The sequence below is a fragment of the Ceratotherium simum genome, chromosome X, assembly GCF_057802395.1.
Source record: "Ceratotherium simum simum isolate JZ-2026a chromosome X, ASM5780239v1, whole genome shotgun sequence".
In the NCBI taxonomy this organism is placed as follows: domain Eukaryota; kingdom Metazoa; phylum Chordata; class Mammalia; order Perissodactyla; family Rhinocerotidae; genus Ceratotherium; species Ceratotherium simum.
Window position 1 is genome coordinate 85,994,080 of NC_141940.1, and position 18,978 is coordinate 86,013,057.

General features: G+C 46.0%; 2 protein-coding genes across 3 annotated transcripts in view; one reads left to right on the forward strand and one right to left on the reverse strand.

The window, feature by feature from the left end:
• Positions 1–2,783: 2,783 nt before the first annotated feature.
• On the forward strand, positions 2,784–7,660 carry TSR2 (TSR2 ribosome maturation factor). Of its 2 annotated transcripts, none has more exons than XM_087426757.1 (5): positions 2,784–2,882; positions 3,046–3,136; positions 5,681–5,794; positions 6,358–6,531; positions 6,775–7,660. In XM_087426757.1, exons 1-5 carry the CDS (start codon positions 2,809–2,811, stop codon positions 6,907–6,909), a joined length of 588 nt encoding a protein of 195 aa, XP_087282883.1. In that variant the 5' UTR covers positions 2,784–2,808; the 3' UTR covers positions 6,910–7,660. The 2 variants fall into 2 exon arrangements, with proteins under 2 accessions (XP_087282883.1, XP_004443276.1); XM_004443219.3 differs by having other exon boundaries at positions 5,703–5,794.
• A 143-nt stretch (positions 7,661–7,803) lies between these two features.
• Positions 7,804–18,978, reverse strand: part of FGD1 (FYVE, RhoGEF and PH domain containing 1) — a 34,304-nt gene continuing 23,129 nt past the window's right edge. Inside the window, exons 9-18 of the mRNA XM_014797433.2 lie at positions 16,946–17,004; positions 16,665–16,811; positions 16,179–16,271; positions 15,931–16,010; positions 11,982–12,012; positions 11,371–11,472; positions 10,874–10,999; positions 10,537–10,698; positions 9,284–9,427; positions 7,804–8,749 (exon numbers count right to left, since the gene is read on the reverse strand). Of these exons, the coding sequence (XP_014652919.1) occupies positions 8,444–8,749; positions 9,284–9,427; positions 10,537–10,698; positions 10,874–10,999; positions 11,371–11,472; positions 11,982–12,012; positions 15,931–16,010; positions 16,179–16,271; positions 16,665–16,811; positions 16,946–17,004 (1,250 nt within the window). The 3' untranslated portion in view covers positions 7,804–8,443. The remainder of the gene's footprint in view (positions 8,750–9,283; positions 9,428–10,536; positions 10,699–10,873; positions 11,000–11,370; positions 11,473–11,981; positions 12,013–15,930; positions 16,011–16,178; positions 16,272–16,664; positions 16,812–16,945; positions 17,005–18,978) is intronic.

Consider the following 18,978-nt stretch of genomic DNA (forward strand, 5'->3'; position numbering starts at 1 on the left):
GTCCATTGTTATATTTTGGCTTCTGTATAGACTGCATTGTGTTCACCATAAAAAGTCTAGCTTCCATCTGTCACTGTACACATGTGACCCTTTACCCCTTTCACCCTCCCCCCCACCCCTTCCCCTTGGATAACCACCAATCTGTTCTCCATATGGAGTGTTTGTTTGTTTAACTTATAGATATGAATGAAGTCATATGGTAATTGTCTTTCTCATCTGACATTTCATTTAGCATAATACCCTCAATGTCTGTCCATGTTGTTGCAAATGGCATGATTTTGTCTTTTTTATGGCTCAGTAGTATTCCATTATATATATATATATATATATATATATATATATACACACACACACACAGCACATCTTATCCATTGATAGGCATTTGGGTTGCTTCCACATGTTGGCTATTGTGAATAATGCCACAATGAACATAGGGGTATGCATAGCTTTTCAAATTAGTGTTTTCTTGTTCTTTGGATAAATACCCAGAAGTGGAATATTTGGATCATATGGTATTTCTATTTTTAATTTTTTGAGAAGTCTGTATACTGTTTTTCACAGTGGCTACACCAATTTATATTCCCACCAGCAGTGTTCAGGGTTCCTTTTTCTCCACATCTTCTTCAACACTTGTTATTTCTTGTCTTTTTAATAATAGCCATTCTGAATGGGTATGAGGTGATATGTCATTGTAGTTTTTATTTGCATTTCCCTAACAACTATGATGTTGAATATCTTTTCATGTGCCTGTTGGCCATCTGTATATCTTCTTTGGAAAAATGTCTGTTCAGATCCTCTGCCCATTTATTTGATCGAGTTGTTCTTTTTTTGTTCTTGAGTTGTATGAATTCTTTATATATTTTGGATATTAACCCCTTATCAGATATATAATTTGCAAATATTTTCTCCCAGTTGGTGGGTTGTTTTTTCACTTTGTTCATGGGTTCCTTTGCCGCACAGAAGCTTTTTAGTTTGATGTAGTCTCCTTTGTTTATTTTTTCTTTTGTTTCCCTTGCCTCAGAAAACATGATATTCAAAAACATCCTGCAAGTGGCCGGCCTGGTGGCATAGTGGTTAAGTTAATGTGCTCCGCTTCGGTGGCCCCCAGCGTTCTCAGGTTGGGATCCCGGGTGCAGACTGATGCACCGCCTGTCAAGCCATGCTGTGGTGGCATCCCATATGAAGTAGAGGAAGATGGGCATGGATGTTATCCCAGTGCCCATCTTCCTCAGCAAAAAGAGGAGGATTGGCAACAGATGTTAGTTCAGGGCTAATCTTACTCACAAAAAACAAACAACCCAAAAAATCAAAAACCTCCTGCTAAGACTGATGTCAAAGAGTGTACTTGCCTATGCTTTCTTCTAGGATTTTTATGGTTTCAGGTCTTAGATTCAAGTCTTTAATCCATTTTGAGTTAATTTTTGTGTATGGTGTAAGAAAATAGTCCACTTTCATTCTCTTGCATGTGACTGTCCAGTTTTCCCAACACCATTTATTGAAGAGACTTTCCTTTCTCCATTGTATGTTCTTTGCTCCTTTCTCAAAAATTTGCTGTCCCTAAATGTTTGGGTTTATTTCTGGGCTCTCAATTCTGTTCCATTGATTTGTGTCTATTTTTCTGGCAGTACAAATTATACAGCTTTTTAGTATATTTTGAAGTGAGGGAGTGTGATAGCTCCAACTTTGTTCTTTTTCTCAGGATTGCTTTGGTCTGTATTGTTTTTCTGTTTTCTATTCCATTTATTTCCTCCCCAATCTTTATTATTTCCTTCCTTCTGCTTGCTTTGGTGGAGGTTAGGTTATTAATATGAGATCTTTCTTCTTTTTTAATATGTGTTTGTAGCTATAAAATTCCCTTTAAGCATTGCTTTAGCTGCATCTCATAAATTTTGGTGTGCTGTGCCTTCCTTTTCATTCATTTCAAGATGTTTTCTAATTTCTCTTGTGATTTTTTCCTTTGACCCATTTGTTATTTAGAAGTGTGTTCATTTCCACATATTTTGAATGTCATAAATTTCTCTCTGTTATTGATTTCTAATTTCACTCCATTGTTGCCAGAGAACATACTTTGTATGACTTCAGTCTTTTTAACTGTTTGCGGCCTGATTTATGACACAGTATATGGTCTGTTCATGTTCCATGTGCACTTAAGAAAATTATGTATTCTGCTGTTGTCAGGTGCATTGTTCTATAGATGTTAGGATGCTTTTTTGAAATGCAGAATTTTAGGTTATGCTCTCTGAGGTTGATTCCTCTGTCCCAGAGTCGAATCTGTATTTTTTTCTTTTGTGAGGAAGATCAGCCCTGAGCTAACATCCATGCCAAACCTCCTTTTTTTTTTTGCTGAGGAAGACTGGCCCTGGGCTAACATCCGTGCCCATCTTCCTCCACTTTATATGGGACGCCACCACAGCATGGCTTGACAAGCACTGCCTTGGTGTGTGCCCGGGATCGGAACCCGGGCCGCCAGCAGCGGAGTCCGCACACTTAACTGCTATGCCACGGGGCCGGCCCCCGGAATCTGTATCTTTAATAAGTTCCTCACATCTTTTCCGCACAGTTTCCACAGGTCCAGAACCCATGACCCCAGCTTCCTCCACTCCTTTGATTTAATTGTTAAATGTGCCTAACTGGGTGGTGTCATCGATTGCTCTGACAGACTTTTCTATTGCTCTAGTCTTGCTGCCCAGTCAGTGGAAAGGTGAATCTGCGTTCTCAGGCTCGGCTTCCGACTCATTCTGCCTGGGCCGTACTCAGTAGGGATTGGGCTGCCTGGGCGTCACGTGGTCTGCGGCCGCATGATGGCGGATGCTGGAGAAGATTCCAGAGCGCTCTTCCGGGCTGGCGTCCGCGCGGCGCTGGAGGCCTGGCCGGCCTTGCAGGTGAGTGGAGCCGCGGCCAGGATAAAGGTTAGGGCCTGGGGCAGAACAGGAGTTGGCCGGGCGAGGCGCCTGAGGTTTGGCTGGGCGGCGTAAGCGGCGAACCCCTACGCCACCCCAAGCCGGCTCCCAGGCTGACGTTGTGGGCTTTGGCCTGTGTTTGTAGATCGCTGTGGAGAATGGCTTTGGGGGCGTGCACAGCCAGGAGAAGGCTGAGTGGCTGGGGGGTGCAGTGGAGGAGTACTTCTTCCGCAATGGTGAGTGAATATGAGGGGCTGCGACCTGTCTGTGTGGGAGTGTGGGGAGGAGGCCGGTCCTGGGGAGCCCGCACTTCCTCTTGAGCAATTGTCGCCTGGGACCTGAGGGCGAGGTGGAGTGAATAGAGGCTTTAGTCAGAATCCTGAGTTCGGATGCCTTACGGGCTGTGCCGTTGACTCATGGTATAACTCCGGACAAGTCATTTTACCTTCCTGAGACTCAGTTTTCTAATTCCTAAAATGGGTAGAAAAGTATCCACCCCATTGGTGTCCAATAGGAATATAATGCGAGTCACATCATGTAATTTAAAATTTTTCAGCAGCCACTTTTGTAAAGTAAAAAGCAGATGAAATTAATGTTATTTAACTCGATATATCCAAAATATTTCAACATTTAATCAATATAATGTTATTGAGATATTTTACATCCTTTTTTAGCATTGCGTTTTAAAAATCTGGTGAGTATTTTATAGTTTTAGCACATCTCAATTTGGCCTAGCCACATTTTAAGTGCTCAGTAACCACGTTTGGCTATTTGCACAGCAAAGATCTACACCTTTGCTGTGTCTTGGGGGTCATATAAGAATAAGGGGTCCTGCAGAGGGCATTTTGCATGGTATGATGTTTACAAAATTCTTCATTCAGTTTTTTAGCTTGGAGATGATATTAGGCAGAGTCCTTTCTTTCAAGCAAGTTTAACCATCTAGTGAGGGATCCAGATAAGTAAGTAGGCATGTACACACGGTGTGATACGTGTTCTAATAAAGAGGAGCTCAGCGTGCTTGGGTAACATGAGACTAGGAAGGAGATTTCTTTTGGAAATTGTTAGGGGAGGTGGTGATTGGGCTGAGTCTTAAGGGATGAGAAGAAGTTAACTAGGTGGAGGAGGCAGAGGGAGCAACACTCAAATATTTTAAGTTCTGTGCTATGAGAAGATTATGTGTTATATTTGGAAAATTGGCAGGGAGCTCAGTATTGGAGTAATGGTGAGTGTATGCTTGTGGGTTTGTGGAGGGGAGGAATGATAGAGAATGAAGCTGCAGGTTGGAGAGGCCCCCGGAAAAGGGTAAGACATTGGAAGGCCTTATGTGCCTTTGATTTTGTCGTTTAGGCCAGCGTTTGCCAAAATGCATGCTATGGAAGACTAGTTCCATTAGATGTTCGGTGAAGAAAATCTTCTCCGGTCAAGTTATGTAAGAAAAGCTCTTTTCTTCAGCTCCTACTTGAGTTAAAGGCTTGGATAAGGATAAAAATCACTAAAAAGAAAGCTGTTTGCCTTTGTTTCACATTAGCTTTCTGTGGATACCTTCCCTTTAAACCCAACAGGACAGTTATTTCTCAAAAGCAGAATGTGAAACACTGCAGTAGGTGATAAAAATTCATGGGTGGGTTCTAAGGTGAGTAATAGGATGGGATTTGCTGGCTAGAAAGTTGAAAAAGTAATCAGTATGGAGCATAGACTGGAGAGGAAAAGACCGATGAGAAGGCTGTTTCTGTCTGGAAAATGATGAGGCCTGAACTAGGGCAGTGGCAAAAGTCATGGAAAAGAAGGAGTGGATTAGGGCTTTGGAGATTGTTTGGCTGTAGAGGGGGAGGGAAAAGTAGGCAGGTTTCTGGTTTGTATCATCAGGTGGATTAGGTGTCTTTCATGGAATAAAGGAAACCTGGAGAGTGAGAAGTAGGTTTGGAGGGTTAGGTAATGAGTCTGGCTTTGGATATGGAGGTTCTGAGGCACCTGTGAAACAGGGGGAGAGTAGTTTGGGTTGGAGACAGATTTGGGGGATATTAGGTTAGAGTGGTAGGGAAAGCCAAGGGGGTGAATGAGCTCTCCCAGAGGGGGGAGAGAGAGAGAGGAACTTTGTGGAAGACTTTCTTGAGTTATTCTGTAATTCAGAAAAAGTAGAGCATAAGGTAACTGAAGCCTAGAGAGGAAGGCTGGAAGGCTCAGCCAAAGTCACACAATAGGATGTTGGTGTCAAGGCTATGATGATTTCATCATTGCAGGTACTTACATCCATTTCTTCTTACCTATCCCATTGGTTTGTGGCCTCCTGTATCAGTGGAGCCACAGTTGTGAAGGGTCTCTACACTTCAAAAACTTCAGCTCTTGAGTGATGGGAATTAACATGGATTATGGGTCTCCCCTGTGCTATGCATTGTTTGGATGACTCCTTATAACAGACCTTCAAGGAGGCCACTATTAGCCCCACTTGGCAGAGCAGAAACTGAGGCACAGAGCTGAATATGTAACTTGCTCAAGGTCACATAGAGAGGAAGCTGGTTAAAATAGGCCAGATGAAAGAGGGTGAGTGTGGCTGGGATGCTGTGGGAATAGGGAGCTTAGTAGGATGCAGGAGATTGGAAATCAGGTATTTTAGTGTTTTTTTTTTTTTTAAATCATGTTAAAACTTGGAATGCAGAGCACTTCAGCAAATAAAAGGCCCACTGTTTGGACCTTTACCCACCAATCAGATGTGGACCCACCAAGTAGGTACTGAAGAGTAGTGGTCAGGAGTGATGAAATTGGCTGGTCTTTGACCATAGGGCCCTGTCCTTTCCTACTCAGCTGACTTGGAGCTAGATGAGGTGGAGGACTTCCTCGGGGAGCTCATGACGAATGAGTTTGATACAGTTGTGGAGGATGGAAGTCTGCCCCAGGTGAGCATATCGTGGACACAACTGACATCTCCCTGCCTGCAGTCTTTCTTCTCCCCAACTGTCTGTGTTAGGCCAAGACTCTTGGCTCTAACCATTTGTTTCTTGAGTACTGCACAAGAACCTGCTGTGACTCCTTATTGCCTAAAGGAAAAAGTCTAGTCTTTCCAGGCCTTTCCAGACCCTGCCTCTTCTCTTTTATTTCTCTCCGTACATCATTCTTAGCCAGGTCTGTTCCTCACCCCCATCCCAAGGGCAGGTCAGGCACATTTCCACCCCTGCTCTGGTTAACATCACTCTCCCTGCTGGGGTTGCCTTCTCTTTGACATCTTCCATCTTTCAAACTCAGTTCTAGTGCCTTCCTTCTTAAGAGGCCCTCCTTCAATGCTTCAGGCCCTTACCTGAGCCCTTCATATGTGGTTGCTTCATTAGTGAACTCCTTGGGGAGGAAAAGCCCTATTCTTTCTGGAAAATTCCAAGCCCCTCCCCACTCTTGCTGCAAACACAGGCTGGTTGTATTTTAGGTTCTCTAGAAAATCCAAGCTGGTTGAATGTTTTCTTGGTAGGTGAGCCAGCAGCTGCAGACCATGTTCTACCACTTCCAGAGGGGTGATGGGGCTGCTCTGAAGGAGATGGCCTCCCACATCACCCAAAGAAAGTGCAAGGTCAGAGCCACTGCACTTACACCAGCCAGAGAGACTGATGAGGATGCGGATGCGGACAGCGTGGAGGAGATGGAGGTGAAGGGGGTGCTTCTTTGGTGGGGAGATGCAGATATTTTCCACTTTTCTGGGAGATCAGCTAATTTCACAGGGAAGTGATTGGGGGGTGGGTGGGTAGTGGTGGTGGTTGTATTATCTAGAGAGAACAGGGAACTTTCCTAGGGTCATACAATCCTTGCAAAGCTGGGAGGAGAGCCTGGGTCTCCAATGGCCACAGCCAGGAGGTGGTGTATTTAGTTTTCTCTTGTATTTCTTCTCCAGGTCACAGCCACGAATGATGGGGCAGCTACAGATGGGGTCTGCCCCCAGCCTGAGCCCTCTGGTCCAGACTGCCAGACTATTAAGGAAGAGGATATAGTGGAGGATGGCTGGACCATTGTCCGGAGAAAAAAATGAGTGGGGCTGGAAATGGTTTGGGCCCTTGTTTACTAATTGTTTTGAGATTTGTTTGTAGGGTTTTTTTGGAGGGTTGTGGACCTCCGGAATGGTTACCTGATCTCTACCCGCTCCCCATTCCTCCGTCCAGCTCCCTCCAGGGGAAGAAGAGCCCTAGGGTCCTTGGTCTTGGGGTGGTGAGACCTGGTTCACCACACCCTCTTGGGCCTTACGTTACTATCTGAGTAATGAGGCCTGGTTTCCCAGCACAGTGCCTCTTGGGTGCAGTCACTGTGAAGAGGGAGGGATGAGTGGGTGTGGGTGTGGCTGGAGGAGAAGCTAAATGCTGGTTGACAGTGGGCAGGTGGATTTGTGAAGGGAGAGGACCAGCAGGAGAACCAATACTCAGCATTAGAGAAACCAGTACTCTTGCTCGATCAGGAATGGTGAGATGAACATGCAAACGGACGAGAGATTAAATATGTGAACGAAAGTAGCTGTGGGTACCTCTCCCTCTTCTCCCCCACCCCATACACACACACAGAGCAGCTCTGTATCCCTGCTCAGAAATTGGGACCTCTCAGAAACATTCACTTCCTGCAGCCCAGCCTCCAGCCCTGGGTTCCTTCAGGAAGTCTGAGACCTTGGCTAGGTGGGGAGCTTGGGGTTCCTGGGCTTTGTTTTCTCTCTTTTCCAACCTCTTTCCAAACTCTTCATCCCATCCAAGTCCAGTCATGAGGCTTGAGACCTCAATAAATACCTTATTGTTTAATCTGTGGCTTGACCTGTGTGTAGCCTTGGAATCAGCCTTCTGAGAGCTGAGCTTCTGCACTCAGCAACGCAGCAGTTTCTGGGCCCACCCTAGCACCCTAGTACTTTGGACAAACAAACAGATGGACAAATGGAGCACAGCAATGCTCTGAAAGTTTCTGTAAGCCCGAAATAAACTGTATTTTTCTTTAAAAAAAACAAAACAAAGAGTATCCATTGTCTTCCCCCCATTCCCCTGTCCTGCCCTGTGGCCCTGCCATGGGTCTGGACGATAAAATACTGGGTAGCCATGAGGCTGAGTAGAAGCTGTAAGCCTTGGGAGAGGCGGGGGGGGGTCTGGTCACCACCCCACATAGCATCATACATGTGAAGACACTGGCTGAGGAGGCAGGGGTGGGCCAAGGCCGTGGGGTCAGTGGCACAGCTGGCACTTGAATCCAGGTCTCCTGCCTCTGGTGCTTTGGGGGGAACTGGGTGGAGGCAGGATCTGTAGAGTGTTAAGGGGATGGGGGAAATACGGCTTAATTCAGGAGGGTCTAGCAACAGTTCCCACCCTCCCTGGGGACAGGGATTAAAAAAATTAACATCACTGTAGGAATATTTTTAAAAGCCCACATTTTGTGAAAAGATGAATTAAAAAACCCAAGACCCAGCATTCGGGATTGAAAGTGCCCATGATGGGAGTTCAAGTATTGACTGAGCTGGGAGGGAGGGGGCTGGAGCCTCCAATCAGACATGGGCAGCTAGAGTGTGGGGCAGGGGGCCCCAGCTCCCCCTAAACCCTCTAGGTCTTGTCCCGGGTCTGGGGGGTTTCGGAGGGTTCAGCAGTGGCTCCTGAGGCTGCCACTGTTGCCTCCTCCATCTCTCTGTCCTCAGACAGTGTGGGCCCTGGGCAGAACGTGTCCCCACGGCCTGCCCGGCCAAGCACAGCCATCCAGCGCTGCTGCAGCTCCTCTGTCTCAGGGCTGAAGTACCAGCTCAGGTGGCTCTGGGTGATCTTGAAGACATGCCGTCTGTCAGGCCGCTCCCCTGCTTCAGGAGGCCCCACCTCAAAGCCAATGAGGGGCAGGCTGCGCTGGGCTTTCACATCCTGGGGAACAAGGACAGAGCCTGGGTCACCTTGAGGCTGGGCTTCTCACTGGTTTTGCATCTGCTAAACCCTTCTTTTCCTTCCCCTGCTCAAGAATCTTCCATGGCTCCACTGATAGCAACAGGAAAATGTCTGAACTGGGGCTAGAACACAGGTGGGTTCAAATACCTGTTTCCTGCCACACCCAAAACCAGCCGGGGTAGTCTCTTTAGCATATATGAAATAATGTTTTCAGGCCTTTGTCTAGGCTGTTACCCCCATCTGCATGTTCTTTCCCACTCCAGATTGGACCTAGCAGTGCCCTGTCTCTACTCGGGCTTCCTTCAGGAAGCTGGCCCCCTCAACTCAACCCACTTTTCCCTACATATGTTGACCCACAATCCTGGTCTCTAGCCTGTCTTTGTCTCACAAGGGTGGGGGTTCTGATTTTGCTTTAGGGTCACCCTATATCCCAAGGTCAAGGACTGAGGGGGAAGGGGGAGCAGCCTGGTTTTGCCAGGTGGCTGAAGGGACCCGAAGGAGTAGGATGCACACCTGGGGGGCTCCATAGATGTACAGCACCAAGGGTTCGTTCTCAGGGACCACAAACCATGCCTTGTGCCAGCCTTTCCCGCCCTTCTCCATGTAGTGCAGGAAGCTGCAGATGACGCTGTTCTCCGCAGCCACTGAGGCCTGTTTCTGTGGCCAGAGACATGAGCATCAATGCGGGGCATCAATGTTGACAGAAGGCCTAGCCTGGCTCCTCTTGGCTTCAACATTCTCTCAGCGTAGGGACTGCTATTCCCATATCTCAGATGAGGATGCTGAAGCTCAGGTGGCAGGAGTGATTTGCCCAGTGTCACCCAGTGAGTCAGAGTCGAGATTCAAAGCTAGGCTTGTCTGCTGGACTTGGGCCATGGCTGCTGCCTCTGAGAGTTGGTGGGAGTGGTGTATGGCTCTCAGCAGGGGCACCTAAATACCAGTCAGGCATTCTTTCTTCCATCAGTCCATTTATTTCTCAAGTCATTTATGCATGTAAACCTCACCATATTTTTTCATCTGGCATCACATGTCCATTCCCTGCACTCAGCGAAAGGCAACCTAGCATTGTGGTTAAGAGGATGGGTGGGTGGTTAAGGCAGTCTGGCTCAGAATCTCAGCTCTAGAAGAAAATGTATTGACTTGGAAGGAGAGCATATAGAGTTGTTGAAAGGATTAAATGAATTAATATATGCAAAGTGCTTAGAATAGTGCCTGGTACAGAGTAAGCATTCTTTAAATGTTAAATAAATACTTCGATTTGGTTAAAAAACAAAAACAAAAATGTGTGTATGTGCATGCACCTAGAAAGGTAGGAAGGTTAAGTGTTAATAGTGGTAATCTCTGGAGAGGCGGAATATGGTGTTTTTATTATTTTTGTTTATATTGTCTAATTTTCTTCAGTGCACATAATCTACTTTGTGATAAGAAAAGGTAATTTGTTAATTAAAAAAAAATCCCAGCTCTGCCACTCATTGGCTGTGTAACTTAGGCAAATAACTTCCCTGGGCCTCAATTTCCTCATTTGTAAAACAGGGATAGTAATAGCATGGATAGATTAGTTCCTGAGGATTAAATGTCTAAAGCACTTAAATGAAAATTACTTCCATTCACTCTTGCACTCGTTTGCTCACGCCAAGCCTGGGTCACTTGTTCAGTGGATGTACATGCACCCTACAGTTTCAGAGATGCCCAGGCCTCAGTCATACTGGGTGGGTGACTGGGGCGCATGTGGTCAGTGTGGGAGGTTAGTCGGGCCTGAGTCTTACCTCCAGGATGGACCTCCGGCGCTGGGGTGTATGCTGGCTGCAGGCTGGGTTGCTCCCGGGCACTCCGTGCAAGGCCACATAGCAGTCAGTGCACACACGGTTGGAGCGGTTATTGTCATAGATGAGGCGGGCCCGGAACTCAGAGCACTTCCCACAAACCACCTGGGGTGGCAAGTGGGCAAGAGCAGCCTGATTCCAGCAGGCCTTCCCCTTCAGTGTACCAATTCCCACAGTGGACTTGCAGCCTCCCCAACTTGGAGGGTGCCCACTCATAAGTAGGCCTTCAGGCTGCCAGCCTGTCCCCTCCCTAGCTCTGCCCTTTTCTCCCAACACTCACATGCCCACAGGCCTTGCAGTGGTGCCTGCGTTTGGTGATGGAATTGAAGGGCTCCTGGCAGCGCATGCACATGGTGACTTCCTTTTCTCGGATGGGCGTAGGTGCCCGCTTCCCAAGATCCATGTTCTGGAGAGAGGGCCAGGTCCCAGTTCAGAGTCAGCTACTCCCCAGCCCAGTCCAGCCAGCCCTTGCCCCTGCCCCAAAGCTTGGATCATCATTGGGAGGCAGCAGACACATTCAGAAGACCTGCCTTTGAGTCCTGGCTCTGCCCCTATGTCACTGTGCTACTGAAGAAAGGTCACTTGTACTTTCTGGTCCTCTGTTTCCCCAATGATTTCTCTGTGGCCCTACCAACAGAATACTGGACTTCTGAGATCCTGCACTACCTCTCTGGTCTTTACTCTCTGGGAGAGGGAGAGGAGCATCTCAAGGTAAGGTGGGGGACTTGGAGGCCTGGAAGGGGTTCCAGTGTAGGGGTACAGGGTAGGGACTCTTACTGGAGAGTTAGGGGGTGTGTCTTCATCTTCCCTATTTGTTGAGTTCAACAGTTTGAAGGTCTCCAGCGTCTGTTCATGCTTGAGGAGGGTGGAGTTGATGGCCTGGGGAGGATGTGTAAGACATGAGAGATCAGATCATCTCAAAACCCACCCATTTCCACCCTCACCTTCCTATGACCTAGCCTGGAGTCAGAAACATTGGGTTCTAGGCTCGGCTCTGCCCCTTACTTAGGTGTATGATCTTGAGGAAGTCCCTTCCCAAATCCAGGTCTCAGTTCTTATATTTGTGAAATGGAGGAAAGGGATCAATGGCTGAAAAACCTCAGAAGGCCTTCCTGGCCACTTCCTGGGCTTAAGGTTTTACAGGGCTTACCTCACTGGGGTTATACCCTCAGAGAAGCCAGCTTTCTAAAGGAAGAATTTGTGAGTTTCTGCTTAACCTCTGGACATCAGTTTGCTTATTTGTAAAATGGCGATGGTAAAGTTTGTTGGAAGGCAAGTGTCCAGGCCCATTCTGGTCAGATGTGAGTTTTAGGGGAGAGTCCACCAACCTCTAGGAGACCTGTTAATACTCCTCCAGCCCCCCACCACAAAGCCTTCTTAGATGTTACCTGGACCCAGTCTTTCTTCTCCTCCTCAGTCCTTGGGAGGAAAAAAAGAAAGATGTTGGGTTAGGCAGGCCAATCAAAAGCAACTGGAGTGATAAAGAGCAGGTGTTTTGAAGTCAGACAAACCTGGGTTTGACCCTCTGCTCCCTCATTTATTACTCGTGTGACCTTAGGCAAGTTATTTAACCTGAGTTTATTTATTTCAACAGTTACTAATAATTTCCAGATCCTGTGCTAGGAACTTGGGCCTCAGAGAGGACCCTATCCTCAAGGAGCTAGCTCATGGTCTAGGGGGGGAGACAGGGGCAATACAGAGGGATCAGTGCTGTGACAGAGTGAAAATAGGGCTGAGGATCCCAGAAGAGGAGACCTGCCCCAGCCTGGAGTTTGGGTGGGAGTGGCTAAGGAAGGTTTCCTCAAGGAGGTGCTAGACCTCAGGTAGAGAGGTAAGGGTGTGATGTGTGTGATAAGAGTACAGAACATACAAGAAACCATAAATAGTTCCCTGTTGCTGGAATGTCAAGTTTGAGAAAGGAGGGCAGTTAATTTTTCTTCACTTGTAAAATGGAGATGCTAATCAGTCTGGATTGTTCTGAGCAGTAACTGAGGTGAAAATCCCTGGTTACACTAGGTGCTCAATCAGTGTGAGTTATCCCTTTGCTTTACCTTGCTTCCTCTCTCTCCTGTCTGTCCTGCAGTCTCCAAGGCCTCTGCCCCGGTGCAGCCCCATCAACTGCTCACTAGGAATAGGACCCAGCCTCTTGGCTGACTTCCACCTGGCCTCTTCTAATCCCTTTCCACATCCACACACCATACATCAAAAGTATTTTTCTAATAAGAAAGTCTGACTACATCCTCAGAACCACTTCATGAAAAATTAAGGATGTTGAGTCAATATTTAGCTACAAGAATGTCTACTGCAATGTTATTTATTGTAGTGAAAAATTGGAAGCAGCCTAAGTGTCCAACAATGGGATTAGGTTAAAAAAAAGAAATGATGCTACATCACTACTGCCAGAGAACATGAATGATGTAGAAGGCTGTTTATAGTATGTTAAATGAAAACAACATGTATAAAATACACGTAGCGTTCTGTTTTTGTTTAAAAATATATGTGACACAAGTGCTTACGTTGGTCAGAACTCATCGATGGTATACTTAAGACCTCTGTATTTCACTGTATGAAAATTTGGCCTTAAGAAAAGGAAAGGGGGCCGGCCCCGTGGCCTGGCGGTTGGGTGCGTGCGCTCCGCTATTGGCAGCCCAGGTTCGGATCCCGGGTGTGCACTGACGCACCACTTCTCCGGCCATGTTGAGGCAGCGTCCTACATACAGCAACTAGAAGGATGTGCAACTATGACATACAACTATCTGCTGGGGCTTTGGGGAAAAAAAAGGAGGAGGACTGGCAATGGATGTTAGCTCAGAGCCAGTCTTCCTCAGCAAAAAGAGGAGGATTGGCATGGATGTTAGCTCAGGGCTGATCTTCCTCGGAAAAAAAAAAAAAAGAAAAGGAAGGGAACTTAAACAAATATTGAACTCCAGTTAATGATATGCACGCCCAAGTCTTTAGGGGTGACGTGTAGTGATGCCTGCAACTTACTTTGGAATGCATTAAAAAAAATCAGATGGATTAGTGGATGGATAAAAGGATAGATTTGTGATAAATATAGTACAATGCTAACACTTGTAGACTCTATATGGTGGGTTTATGAGTGTTTACTGTACAATTCTTTAAACTTTTCTGTATTTTGGAAAATTTTCATAATAAAATATGGAAAGAAAACATTGTGTGTTTATGTATGTACGTGTACATACACATACACACACACACACGCGAATAGAAGAAAGGCCTGAAAGGGGTTCTGCCAACACATCAGCACTGGTTATTTCTGGGTGGTACAGTTCTAGGGGATTTTACTTTATTCTGATTGTATTCTTTTTTTTAAATTCTTTTTTATTTATCTATATTTTCTAACTTCTAATTTTTTTTGCAGTGAACAATATTGCTTTTGATTTTTAAGAGCCACAATAGTGTTTTTGGCAATGCATGCTGAAGTATATAGGAGTGAAGTATCTCGTCTGTAATTTACTTTAAAATGGTTCAGCAAAAGATATATATGGCAAAATGTCAATAGTTGCTAACTCCTAAGTCACTGATTCTAAACCCTGGTGCACACATTAAAATCACCTAGGGGTCTTTAAAAACTCCACATGTTCAGGCTACACCCCAGACAAATTAAATCAGAGTCTTTCCTAGGGTGGGTCCCAGACATCAGTATTTTTCAAAAGTTCCCCATCTGATTCCTATGTGTCGCCAAGGTTGAGAACCAGTTGTCTAAGTGATGGGCATGTGGGTGTTTGTTGTATTTCTACTTCTCTGGACATTTGAAAATTTTCATTAAAAATTTTTCTTAAAGGGCAGTACAGGTGACTGCAAAGCAAACCCTCCATGCCTTCCCTCTGCCACTAGGAGGAAACCCTATACTGCTTGGTGTACCCTTCTGGGCCCAGCATCCCTCTGCAGCCCCCTCCCTCCCGTCCTCCCAGCAGACAAATGTGTCCCAGTCACGTGGCTTGTCACTCAGGCTCTGCTGAGGCCTGACTGGGCCCCACACCTGCCCTCCCCTGGATGTGCCAGACCTCTTGTCGGCTTTGTTCTCGCTTTCCCCAGCTGCAGGCCTCCCGGATGCTCTCTCAGTCTCCTGGAGCTTCAAACCCAGCTCCTGTCTCTCATCTTCCAGGAGGACACTCTCTAGCCCACATTCATCCTCCCGCCTCCACGCAGTCCCAGCAATGAGGGTTCTGATTCTCATTTCTCACTTCCTTGCAGCCTGTCAGAAGCAGATCACCTACCCATGTGCATCCATTCTCTGACCCTGACCATGACCTCAATACCCACCCTATCACCTGGGCCCTCAAGAAGGCAGCATGAGCTCCAATTCCATCTCTGCCCCTTTCTAGCTGTGGGATCTTGGGCAAGGTACATAACTCTTCTGTGCCTCAGTTTCCTCATCTGTAAAATGGGGTTGATGGTAACAGTAGCTACTTCAAGGGTTGTTTTAAGGATTCCACTAGTTAATTTAAATGTAAATTGTTTGTTAAAATTAAAGCAGTGCCTGGCATAAGAGCAAGTCTTCATTAAATGTGAGCTATTATAATCACTCAAGTAGAGGATGGATATTAAAACCCCTTTGTTAAGTGGCTGGGCATTATTTTTAAATTTGTTATTATTTTTAAAATTTTTGTTATGAAAAATTTCATGCATAGAAAAGCAGACAAGATCGCACAAGTACATTAAATATATACCCACTATATAGATGCAAATTTTGAAAATATTTTGCTATATTTACTTCATATATATGTACATATTAATATATATTTATATATGTATGTATATATGTGTACATATGTAGATATGTATGTATTTTTGGTTGATAAATCATTTAAAAATAAATTACGGATATCATGATACTAAATCCTCAGCATGCATCACCAAAAAACAAGGCCATTCTCCTATATAATCACTATACCATTATCATACCTGAGAAAGTTAGCAATAATTCCCCAATAGCTAATGCTCAGTTTGCATTTAGATTTTCCCTATTGTCTTACAAATGTCTTTTAGGGCTGTTTTTCTCAAACCAGGCTCCTATCACAGACCAAGCATTGCATTTGGTTGTTATTTGTTAAGAGATTTAAGAATCTCTGAATCCACAATCAACTATTTCTGTTGTTGTTATTCATGTTCGGATTAATATCTCATTCTTCCCTCTCTAACAAAACCCACCAGAAGAGCAAGCCTGCATCTTTGGGGAAAGGTGCCCACCCTTTCTCTGGAACAATCTCTTCCCTAGGGAGGTAGCCTGTCGCCTGGCCCTAGGCCTAGAATGCCTCAGCATATCTGAAGGGAAGAGGGGGCTGGAGAGAAGGTATAGGCAAGGGTAAGTACCTGGCCTGGAGCTCCAAGGAGCGTTGCTTTCCTGACACCAGGAAGGTCCGAGGCAGATTGAGGTTGGAGCTTTCCTTTAGCTGAATAGAAGGAGAAAGAGGCTTTGTGAGGCCTACTGAGCTCCACAGGACCCTTGCCCCCTCTGCACACATGCACCACACAGACTGGGTCAAAGTCAAGAATGTCTTTGTTCCTCCCAGCACCAAGGCCCCACTCCAGGTCCCCATTTCCCACCTCCTGGTGCTCACCTCCATGCCATCTACATCAATGCGTGCCCGCACGCTAAACTTCTGGCCAAGGAGCCGCAGCCTGGGCACGCAGTAAAGGAGGCGGTCGTTGAACTAGGAAGGAAAAAGTTTGGGATGTATGTGTGGAGGACCCAGGAGGAGTGTGGCCCAGCTCCCTACCCTTATGGGACTCCTGAAGCTTTATTGCTGGGGACTCAAGGCAATAGATGGAGAAAACACAGCCCAGACTGGGCACAAAGATTGCAAGGAAAGAGCCTAGGCATGGGAGTCACTTCCTAGTTGGGTGACCTTGGGCAAGTCACTTCTCTCTAAGTCTTAGTTACATCATCTGTAAAGTAGAGGAAAAAAATTCCTAGTATAGGTAGTGAAAATACAATGAGTTAATAGAGGAAAGAATGGCTGGCAGGAGGTATAGTCTTGAGTGAGCACCAGGTCAATGTGTATGTGGGGGTGTGACCCACCCGCAACCCCACACCTGGCACTTACTAGTATGAGGTATCGGTCTTGAGTGGTCCCATTCTTCGCTGATAGCTTAAGGATGTGGCCTTCTTTTATGAGCTCTTTGGTGGGGCTGACAATGTCTTCCTCACCACCCAGCAGCTCATACACCTTCAGCAGCTTGTGCATTCGCTCCTGGTAGGAGACAGCAAAAGGCAGGGTTGGGGTACTAGCCTCCCCTCAGATGTCCACAAGTCAAAAGTCCCCCCAAGACAGAGACACCACAGGTGGGTGGCCAAGGAAGGGCAGGGTCTAGAAGGGCCACTCACCATTTTGCGGATGGCAGCATTAGAGTGCTCTGCTGCTGTGGCTATCAGCTCGAGGGACTCTGCAGGCAAAATGGGAGGTCAGATGAGGGACTAGCAGAGAAGAGGCTCCTGGGGGCTTCTTTGCTCCCTGAATACCTCCTCCTGGCCTGACCACACCCTCTCCCTCCCAGAAAGCTGTCCATAGCAACGTCAGTTAAAATCAGAAACTGTCTCAATTAAACCCACAATAGCAGAATCATAGTACATGAAATAGCTGGCAGTCAATAAAACACAAGCTTAACAAGATTATTATTACTATTAAAAATAACAACAATAATAATTACATATATAACTGGAAGGAAACATACCCATGTTTAACAAGTTGTCTCTGGATGGTGGGACTATGGATGGTTTTTATTGTCTTCTTTAGATTTTTCTGTATTTTCCATATTTTTGACAAAGAACATGTATTATTTTTATAATCAGAAAAAAGTCATATAAAGAAACAAAGAGGTGATCCCATTCTTTGTCTTAATAATTCTGATTATAGGAATCTATTCTTAAAAAATACACGTTCTGTGTACAAATACACTTTCATTGCAGTGGTGTTTACAACAGTGTCAAACCAAAACAAAAATGTCCAACTGTAGGGGTTCAGTTAAATAAATTAATGTGCATTCATATAATGGAATACTAAACTTTTACAAATGATGCTTATGTAGCGTTTTTCATAATCTGTGAAATGCTCAGGATATTTTAACAAAAGAAAAGGATATAAACTTCTATATACCGAATGATTTCAATTTCACAAGTATATATGTGTAAAAAACAGCAGGAAGAATATATGTCAAAATGTTCCTCATGCTTATTCTCTGGGGGCTTGTATCACAGGTCATTTCTTTCCCTACCTCTTTTGTCTTTCCTGTAATTTCCATATTTCCTATACTGACCAGGTATCATGAGGAAAAAAATTGAAATAAGTCCCTATATATCTCCATACACTAACAAATCCTGCCCATGCTTGAGGCCAAGCTACAGTTGCACTGCACCCCACTTGCACTGCACCCCACTCTTGTCTGTGTGGTGCTGGATTTTCCTACTCAGGAAATATGCCTGTAATGGAAGAGCACAGGTGCATCTGAAGAGGGTTCATATGGTTGGCAAACCAAGTCTTGTTTTCCTAGGAGGCTCTCCCTCCATGACCAAGTCTTGGTGCTCAACTTCTGTGGCCCCTGTCCCAACTCAGGCCTTTCAGGTGCCAGTCCCCAATCTCCAACCCCTCTTCCACCTTAGCTGCCAGAGGGAGCTTTCTCACACACAGCTTCCTGTCACTCCTCTGCTCAAATCTGTCAATGGCTCCTCTATGTCTGCAGGGTAAAGACCCAGCCCTTTAGCCTGGCATTCAAAGCCCTTAGTGATCTAGCTTCTGCTGACCTCTCTAGCTGTCTCCACTTGGACCTCCCTAAATATGTCCTGTCCTTCTTCATCTTGCCAACTGCCACTCAGTCTTATGGATCCAGCTAACCTCCTCCAGTAAGCCTGCCTTGAGTTACCAGGCTGTGTTAGGACCCTGTCTGGGTTCCCACATTTCCCTTTCCCTTTCCTCTGTCCCACTAGTCACACTGTATTCATTGTGCATTTATATATCTGCATCCCTCAGTAGACTAGGAGCTCCCTAGGATGGGGCCAAGGTCCCACCACCCTCTTTAGGGCCCCCCAGCAGATGCTTTGCATAAATTAGCTCCCTCAATCCTCACAACAACCTTGTAATATAGGTGTGATTGTGCCTGTTTGTCCAATGAGGAAACTGAGACTCGGAGAAGAGGTGGTGGCCCTATGTTGTCTACCTGGGAGGCAGCAGAGTTGACATCTGCACTGGGGCTGCTCTCCTAGCTGACCTTTATCCTACACATTCTGCATCTCCCCACCCCAGGGTAGGGGGCATGCTGGGTGGTGGAGGTAGGAGGTGCTCAGGGAATGGGACAGGAAGAAGACTCTGGCAAGCTGTGGGCATACAAGCTCAGGCCTGCATGTGCTGCTGAGCTCAGACTAGA